Raw genomic sequence first — 10041 nt, 5'->3', positions numbered from 1 at the left:
ACTATCTTCCCAGTTAACCTTGCTTTGATATTGCTGCACCTCTTATGTGTACACTGGGTACATCTTATAGAGTTTCTACCTATGCCTTTTCTACAGATTGATCAGGGCCTTCTACCTGAAGGGATTTGTGATTTGTCTGCCTTCCTACTTTGTTTTTTGCTAGATTGACTCTAAGACCCTTCGATTCTAATCCTTGCTTCCACACCTGAAACTTCTTCTCTAGTTCTGATAGTGACTCAGCAATTAGAGCAAGGTCATCAGCATACAGGAGCTCCCAGGGGCATTCTGTCTTGAATTCCTCCATTATTGCCTGGAGGACTATGATAAATAGGAGGGGGCTGAGGACTGAACCTTGGTGGACCCCTACGTCTACCCTGAATTCTTCAGTGTACTCGTTGCCACCCTCACCTTACAGCGTCCCTGTACATGGCTTGCATGGTTCTCACTAACCACTCACCTATCCCTAGTTTCAGCATTGACCACAAGATAAGGGATCGGGGGACCCTGTCGAAGGCTTTCTCCATGTCAACAAAAGCCAGGTACAGAGGTTTATCTTTGGCTAGGTATTTCTCCTGCAGCTGTCTTACCAGAAATTTAGCATCAGTGGTCCTTTTCCCTGGTACAAACCCAAACCGCATCTCGTCTAGACTGACTCTCTCCCTAATTAGTTGGGCTATGGCCTTCTCCATGACTTTCATTACCTGATCCAACAACTTGATACCTCTGCCATTATTCGTATCTAATGCATCACCTTTACCTTTGTAGCAGTTGACTATGGTGCTGCTATACAAGACATTGGGTACGACTCCTTCATGTATCACCTGATTGACTGGGTCGAGAGGGGACTTTGGACCATCCACGGATCTGGTCAGTAGCCCTTGTAGCAAGTAGCCATTTTAAAATAAGGCGCCAATTTGTGGTAGCTGGCAATATGACGTAATGTATTGCCGAAGAAATAGTATTGTCGTTTTTCCATTGACTTAAAGAATATTTGTTTGGGATTTCGATTCTTTTAACCAAGTTGAGCAGTTATAAAAACCCTGGATTTTGGGAAAAACTTTAGTGTTTGTTGGATGTAACTAAACTCCACGACACTCACTCCTTTGAGACATTGGTGATTTTTCATGCCATGTCCAAGGAAAATCCAACAAGTCTTATTTGAATTGTTGAGATTCAATATTAGTTAGATTAAAGAATTAGATAGTAAAATATATTCTCTACAATGAATTTTATCTTTCTTTCACCTGTAAATAATATAAAATGTTATAAAAATTAATTAAGAAATTGTTTTCTCTTTCTTCACGTTCTTCATCTATGTATAAAATGTATTTCTGTAATTATTGAATTGTATTTTCTTATAGCGGTTAAATGAACACGAAAATCATATTTAACATTCTCGCTAATGTTCGTTAGCGTTCTAGAAAGTATATTTCTCTCTCTATATATGGTGTTTATATAACTGTAGTTCGGATTTGCGTATAATGGGCATGGCTGTGTGGTTAGGGAGCTTGTTTCCTCGCTACATGGTTTCGGGTTCAGTCCCACTGCGTGGCACTTTGAGTAGGTGTCTTCCACTATAGCCCCGAGCCGACCGGAGCTTTGCGATTGAATTCGGCAGGCAGAAGTTACTGCCATGTGTGTATGTAGCTGCTCAGTGCCTCTCCGAAAGAGAGAGAGATGACACTTAAGTTATAAGTGACGGTTTTATCATTATATACATCCTTACTTTAAAAGACAAATAATTTTGTATATTTCTAAATAGGAAACATAATAAGTAGCGTTGCATTAACTGTAAACAAAACTAATTAGGGAATATATGCTATATTATATGACATAAGAGAAGCATGGTTGCTTAAAAATTGCTCTACCCTCAACTGGTTGTCCTGTAGAAACCTCCAGTTGTCTTCCATGTGATGCTATATCCCACTTCTATTTCGTCAAAAGCTTCAAGCAACATGTCTCTAAATCTCTGTCCCTCTGCAGGATCCTTAAGCTTCCAGACCCTTCTTCTCCATGCTGGTTGTCTTCTGGGCATCCATTTAGCCCTGATCCTGAGGTTGCTAACTACTAACCTGTGTTGTGGAGTGCATTCTTCACTTGGGAAGGTTTTGGCATTCATAAGTAACCATCTTTCCTGTTTCTTGGTGAGGATGTAATCAATTTGACTAGTGTGTCCACCAAATTGGTTGGTGAATAGGTGGCTGGCAGGTTTCCTGAAGTTAGTATTACAAACCATAAAATGGCACATAAAAAGCACCAATTGAACGTGGCCGATGTCAGTACCCCCAGACTGTCTCCCGTGCTGGGGGCATGTAAAAAGCACCATCCACACATGGTCAATGCCTGGTCCACCTGACTGGTTCCCATACCGGTGGCACGTAAAAGGCACCAACTGATTGTGGTCAATGCCAGTACCCTCTGACTGGCTCCTGTACCGACGGCACATAAAAAGCACCCACTACACTGACGGAGTGGTTGGCATTAGGAAGGGCATCCAGCTGTAGAAACTCTGCCAGACCAAATTGGAGCCTGGTGCAGCTGCTGGCTCTCCTGACCACAGTCAAACTGTCCAACCCATGCCAGCATGGAAAGCGGACAATTAAATAACGATGATGGTGATGATCATTTGCATCGCAGATGTATATATATAGTATATGTATGTTATATACATATTTATATATTATATGCATGTTGCATATATACATATACAAGCATATTATGTTATTATTATAATATACATTATGTATAATATATGAAATATGTATTCCACAATATAATGCAAAGACATATTTGAAGATATTTGTCCAAGATGCCACACAGTGGGACTGAACCCAGAACCATGTGGTTGGGAAGCAATCCTTCTTTGCATATAGACATGCCTGCACTTATACCTATTTCTTTACTACACACAAGGGGCTAAACACAGAGAGGACAAACAAGGACAGGCAAACGGATTAAGTCGAGTATATCGACCCCAGTGCATTACTGGTACTTATTTAATTGACCCTGAAAGGATGAAAGGAAAAGTTGACCTCGGGGGAATTTGAATTCAGAACATAGCAGCAGACAAAATACCTATTTCTTTATTACCCACAAGGGGCTAAACACAGAAGGGACAAACAAGGACAGACATAGGTATTAAGTCAATAACATCGACCCAGTGCGTAACTGGTACTTAATTTATCGACCCTGAAAGGATGAAAGGCAAAGTCGACCTCGGGGAAATTTGAACTCACAACGTAATGCAGATGAAATACCGCTAAGCATTTCGCCCAGGATGCTAACATTTCTTCCAGTTGTCTGCCTTTCCTGCACTTAAACCACAACTGAATGAGTGTTGCAAAAGATAAAGGAATGAAAACACGAAGACCAGTGGGATGTGTTTGAGTTAAAGATTTATTCACATATATACAGATGGACAGACAAAATAGCAAGAAGAATAATTTACCTGAAAATTTCATTATTTTATTACATTTGTTTTGGTTGTATTTTTTTTTTTTTAAAGTTTTTGTCCTTTCTCTGATTAAAAATTTGTATTTTGTGATTATTATTTTAGAAAAAAGATTTGTCTTATTCTATCTTAGAGTTGATGGAGGAGGAGAAGAGAATTGTTTGAAAAAATATTCCATATTCAGAATGAAGAAGAAAAGGGGAGAATGGGTTGGATGTGTTGAAAGGTTAGATGTGAGAATATTCCGCTCCCGCCCAAAATGCACCCCTGTTAAAGAATGGTGAGTGGGGGAAGACTATTTGGTAAGGAATTATAACTATGGTCTTGTATCAAGAATGGAATATAGAAAAATATCATTTTATCTGGAGGAAAGAGAATGGAACTAAGATCAGCCAATATAAAATAGAATCGGATGTGGCTGGTTTTGCTGTGTTTTTCTGTTTAATTAACCTTGTTTAACGAGTTGCGTTTGTGAATGCAACACCTGCTCATTGCTGTGGCAAGAGTGAATGTAATAAGAGGGGTTTCAATATCTAGAACACTGTGAACCCAGAGAGATTAGAGAAAGGGGCGGACTGTGTAAAATAGTCAGGGTCTATGAAATAAGCTTTCCTTGGTTATTTACAAAAAATGGCGGAAAGTGTAAAGTGGTTGCTTCCATTAAAATTGTGTTGGAGTGTAAAAGTGTAAAGAAAAGGGAAAGGACTATATTGAAAGGGTTTTTGGGGTGCAAATGACAGCAGAATTAGAAGAAGAAGGTAAACGACATATACAGCACCATTTGGAAATCGGAAACAACAGCAAAATTAAAATAATTATAGTCTAATTACAGTTGAAATGGGTAATCAAATCGACGAGACAAATTAATTATATACAGCAGTGGGGAGGGGAGGAGGGGAGGTTAGATTCCCTTGAAGCCGTATCATCTGAGCGGATGCTACAGCTGGCCACATTTACCGACACTTGTGTGAATGGCTGTGATTGGCTGCTTTGGAAAGCAATGGACGAATCAAGTGGGACTTGATTTAATAACATAATTTTTGTAAGAATGGGATGTGGAGGGGGTGGGGCTGGGGGGAGGGGGGAGAAAGAAAGAAATTAAATAAATACAGGAAAAAAAAATAATACATTTTGCTCTTTTCCCTGCTCCCCCCCCCCGCCCCCCACTATATCACTTAATTGGTTAACGAGATGAGACTCTGGGAATAAGATGTATTAGCCAACATTCTAGATTATAATTAACACATTTATTATAATTATAAGTGTGTGTGTGTGTGTGTGTGGCCCCTACACAGAAACGGAAGCTTCATTGTAAGACATTTTACAGAAACTAGGAACGTCTTTGTTGGGGGAAGAAAACTAAAAATGATTTTAAAGATTTCTCCCTTCACCCCCCCCACTCAGTATTACACTTAAATAAATGTTAAAATTAGAGAGAGAGAGAGACATGGCCCTTTTTTTTATTATTATATATACACAAATCAGATATTTGAAAAAGTATGCACGTAGCAGACCTGGAAGTGTAAGGAGTCTCTGCAGGTATGTACATTTTTAAAAAAATTCTCTTGTAAAGAAGAAATCTCTGATTAAAACCCCACAAAACTAAAACAATTCAACTGAGTTTGATGTTGCGGTGATGATGTTGTTCATTAGAAACACAATGATGTTGAGTTATTATAACAACGAAATCAACAGCTGTGGTGAAAGAGTCAGGGTGGAGTGATTGTGGTTCCACTGGGGGATGTATTGCACAGAGAAGAGAGAAAGAGAGCAGCGAATGAGGGGGAAGCGAAAGAGACTAAAAAAAGGGGGAAAGGTTTCATTCAAACTGTAGCTTCAGTACTTGAATCGATAATGGGACATTTTCGTTTTAGTGCTGAGATTTCGTTTAGTAATTTCTTCTCGTGGTCTTTGAGTTGCCGGTTTTCTCTGAGGTGAGCCTGGAACGAGAGAAGAGAGGAAAGTGGTCAGTGAAGACACTGATTGGAGCAAAGTTCATTAACGCTACAAACACACAGGTAGGTGTACCTTTATTATGTATGTGGTGAGACTGAGTGGTGAGACCCGTATGGGACGATGCTACTGTAGAGAAGGGAACGATGATTTCCCTTCACAAATACTGATCGGGCACAGATGACTTCCTGGGGCTCGTCCCCTTAAGGGTCAGCCACATTCAGGTGGCAAATATACTTCACGATGTCATGCTGCTACTGTTTGCAGCTCCTTCAGAGATTTATTATTGCTTATATATATATATATATTGATTGATTGATTCTAGTTTCAGCTCATGAGCTGTGGCCATGCTGGGGCACCGCCATTTATATATATATAATGATATTTATATATATATTTATATATATATAATGATAATCCTTTCTACTAAAGGCACAAGGCCTGAAATTTTGGGGGAGGGGACTAGTTGATTACATCGACCTTAGTACACACCTAGTACTTATTTTAACAATCCCAAAAGGATGAAAGGCAAAGTTGCCCTCGGTGGAATTTGAACTCAGAATGTAAGGATGGATAAAATGCTGCTAAGCATTTTTCCAGATGTCCTAACGACTCTGCCAGCTTGCAGCCTTAATAATAATTTATTTTAATAATAATAATAATAACTGTTTCAACTATAGACTTACTCCTTCCCCAAAATTTCAGACACATTCATTCATTTCATCTTCGTTTAGCGTCCGCTTTCCATGCTAGCATGGGTTGGATGGTTCAACTGGGGTCTGTGAAGCTGGAAGGCTTCGTCAGGCCCAGTCAGATCTGGCAGTGTTTCTACGGCTGGATGCCCTTCCTAATGCCAACCACTCCGCGAGTGTAGAGGGTGCTTTTTACGTGCCAGACGAGGCTGGCAAATGGCCATGATCAGATGGTGCTTTTTATGTGCCATTGGCACGGGAGCCAGGCCACAATCGGATGGTGCTTTTTACGTGCCAATTATTATTATTATTTAACGTCCATTTTCCACAGTGCCTGAAATTTGGGAGGAGGGGTAAATGAATAATATTGACTCCTGCAGGATTTGAACTAACATAAAGATGAACGGAATGCAGCCCATCACGTTGCCCAGTGTGCTAACCATTCTGCCAGCTCACTGCCCCAACAACAACAATAATAATATGCGTTACTTTTATAGGCACAAATCCTGAAATTTTGGGGGTGAAGGCCAGTGGATTGGATTACAATCAATCCCAGAACAGAGAGAGTGCAGGAGATGCTAGAAATAACAACTATGGTTTGAAATCTTCCTACTTTCTTAAATATGAAAATATAACGTCAGATCGTCTTAGATATTTCTGAAACGATGGAGGGTGTGTCATGGTTGGAATGTCATAATAAATCTGTTTGATCAAGGTTTAAACAACAACAACAACAAGTGGTAAACTTACTTGACTTTGTGACTGGAGTTCACTCTTCTCTCGTTTCAATTTCTGGATTTCTACTTTAAGTGATTCCACTGCAGAAGAAAGAGAACGTAAAAGTGATGGAGTCCCTGATAGACTATGTATGTGTATATATGTGTGTGTGTGTGTGTGTATATATATATATTATAACAACGAATAATATATATATATGTATATACATATATATATATAACAACGAATAATATATATATGTATATACACATATATGTGTGTGTGTGTGTGTGTGTGTATATATGTGTATGTACATATATATGCATGTGTATATATGTATATGCATATGTGTATATATGCATATGTGTATATATGTATATACATATATGTAGATGTATATATGTACATGTGTGTATATATATATATAAGAAAATGGAAATACTTTGGCAATATTTCCATTCTCCCAGTTTTATTTGCAAATATTTCCATAATCCTCAATTTTAATGTGTTTCAGTTTACATACAAAGTAACTATGGTAACGGAATCAGTAGCTATGCTTCAGGAGGAACCACCCGGGACCTTCCCCCTAACTATCTGTGAATATATATGATATATATATGTGTGTATGGTAAAAGAGACATGGAATATATGAGGATTTTTATTAACCACTACGACTGTTTCAACCCATCTGGCATTGATCCCTTGTGGATGGGATACTCAACAAGTGGTTCAGGAGTATCTGGTGGTGCAAATGTGTCTGTTTGGGTGACAAATAGATATGTTGTTGTCAAAGACTGCCTCAGAAAACCTGCTGAGGTGAAGCCATGGGGAAAGTGTTTGATCCATGCCAAGGGGTTATTTAAGAAAGCTAAGAACTTTCTTGCAAATGTGGCATACTTTGGTTCTTTATCCAAGATAAAAATTCTAACAAATTGTTATATGCAGATCCTTGTGATGTCTGCAGAATGCTGCACACCCAGTTTCCAGCAATTGTGAAAGGTTTTAGGAATGGTGGGTAATGAAGGCCATGTCATTCCAGTGTATGTTCTTTTCTCAGGGTCTTAGAATTGATATATTGAAGCGCTGGAGATGGTTAAGCCCTGAATGGATGAAATATACAATGGAAAGCCGTAAACATTTCAACAAAACTCAACACCTTTCCTCAAAGCCCACATAACTCAAGAATGAACATCAGACAATCTTTAAAATCCTGTGACACTAATCTTGTGGCTTTTAATCTTTCCAGAGTCAAATCCCATGGACCACAGCATTTGGAACATTGTTGCAAGGGAGACTAATCAACATCTCACATTGCCATAAGTTTCACTGACGGTATATTTATATATATGAGGGGATGCTGAAAAGCCCCTGGCTTTAAGGGTATTGCAAAAGGCCTGGTTGGAGGCCCAACTTTCCAAGTTCTTTTACAGGGCTTAGAAAAACTGAAGGACCACTGCGATAAGTGAGATGGGAATATGTTGAATAAAATCATAATTAAGTGATCCTCTTGTATATTCTTTAACCCCAAACCAGGAACTTTCCAGCACCCCTTTATATGAGGGGCTGCTGATAATTTCCTGGCTTTAAGGGTATTCTGAAAGGTCTGGTTAGAGGTCCAATCTTTCGAGTTCTTTTACAAGGCCTAAAAAAACTGAAGGACCCCTGCAATAAGTGTGTGAATCAGAGAGGGAAACATGTTGGATAAAATCATAATGTACGATGTCAATGTGATAAAGAAATGTTGTAAGGTTCCTCAGGTAAGATGATAAAATGAGTAAAAGTAAGGAATATTACCTTCTGACTCTGGAATTGACACACTGGCTCCATCTTCGCTGAAACTGTTTGACAAGGAATTCTTCATAGTAGTGTAGGGGGTGCCAACAGAAGACATACTTTCCTACAAAGTAAAAATATTTAGCTTTTTAACTTTATACAAAAACAAATCATGGACTTCCTTCGTTGTTTGACCCCTTAGCATTTAAACTGACCGTGTCCAGCCCAGATATTCTACCTACTTTACGTTCTAAAAGTAAACTAGCACATCAATTGAAGTCTTGAAGCTAGGAGATAATCCAGGATTAATAGAAAACGTGAACAGATAAGCATTATATTTGACAGAGTAATCAGAATGCTAAATGGTTAACAGAACTTTATTGGTTTCATAAGATAAAATACCAGACTCAGAATGGTATCAGGTATTTGGTAAAGGCAACCAGCCATAGAAATTGTACCAGAGCAGGCTTTTGGAGCATGGTGCAGGCCTCTGGCTTGTCAACCCATGGAAAGTGGACATTAAATGGTCACAATGATATACAACCTAGTCCAGATGGACCGTAGCAATGTTTTGGTGGTTCCTGGCAAATTTTATGGCCTGCTGGCTTGTTATATGATGTGAAAGTGAATTTTTCGTTGATGAAATATTTTCTTTTTAAAGGCTGTGTAATGTTGGAGTAAATGACCAGTGCTGTCCAAAGATGGCACCATGGCATGGCCGAAGGCTAAAGGAGGGTGTGGAGAGAGGCTATACTAACCAGGCCTGTGTCACTGTCTTCGTGGTCTTGGCTGGTCTGTTGTACTGTGTAGTCTTCCATACTGTTAAAACTACTTTCAGAGTTTGAGGGGGACAACTGTGAGCTGTTGTGCCGTAACCTGCAACGAAGAGAAACAGAGGGGAGTGTGAAAGGAGTTTATATGAATCAACAAGTAAGACGGACCTGAAGCTATTTAATGGGGCTTTCAGAAAACTAGGAATTTCAAACGATGAAACAACAATATCATGCAAGAAAATAAAAGAAGAAGAAAATGATGATGATGATGAAGTCAGTGATGATGTGATTCCCAGGGGCTAAATTACTGGGTCATTGTGTTTCAGATGCTGAGAGTGATAAGGAAGTGCCTGTATCTTGGGGCAGAGCAATTACTTCAAAAGATATCATTTGAAATGTAGAATTGTTTTCAAAGATTACACCCTTCATTGATTTACATCAGTGAAAGATATATATGCATTTGTGTGTGTGTGTGTATGTGCACAAGATCTTTATTGTCACTGAAATGTTTTTCCATGCTGTTAGGGTTTCGAAGGGTCTCACAACAACAGAAAAAATCAGACTTCTCTGTTGTGTTTTTAAGTAGAGGTTTTTTTTATAGCTGCCTGTGCTTTACATCATCAATCAGCACAGGCAAGGGTGTGTCTTGGTGTGCTACCAAGCTACTAAAGAGGGCGTCTGT

At 39.1% G+C, this 10041-nt stretch overlaps 1 protein-coding gene across 9 annotated transcripts in view; it reads right to left on the bottom strand.

Moving 5' to 3' along the window:
* Positions 1 to 3378: 3378 nt before the first annotated feature.
* Positions 3379 to 10041, bottom strand: part of LOC115224716 (rap1 GTPase-activating protein 1) — a 364275-nt gene continuing 357612 nt past the window's right edge. For all 9 annotated transcript variants that reach the window (XM_036513712.1, XM_036513711.1, XM_029795580.2 and 6 more), the window contains 4 exons: positions 9345 to 9462; positions 8608 to 8710; positions 6847 to 6914; positions 3379 to 5391 (listed from right to left, as the gene is read on the bottom strand). In XM_036513712.1, the coding sequence (XP_036369605.1) occupies positions 5275 to 5391; positions 6847 to 6914; positions 8608 to 8710; positions 9345 to 9462 (406 nt within the window). In that variant the 3' untranslated portion in view covers positions 3379 to 5274. The remainder of the gene's footprint in view (positions 5392 to 6846; positions 6915 to 8607; positions 8711 to 9344; positions 9463 to 10041) is intronic.

Source organism: Octopus sinensis, linkage group LG26, assembly GCF_006345805.1.
Source record: "Octopus sinensis linkage group LG26, ASM634580v1, whole genome shotgun sequence".
Classification (NCBI taxonomy): Eukaryota; Metazoa; Mollusca; class Cephalopoda; order Octopoda; family Octopodidae; genus Octopus; species Octopus sinensis.
This window is presented reverse-complemented; position numbering and strand designations above follow the sequence as displayed.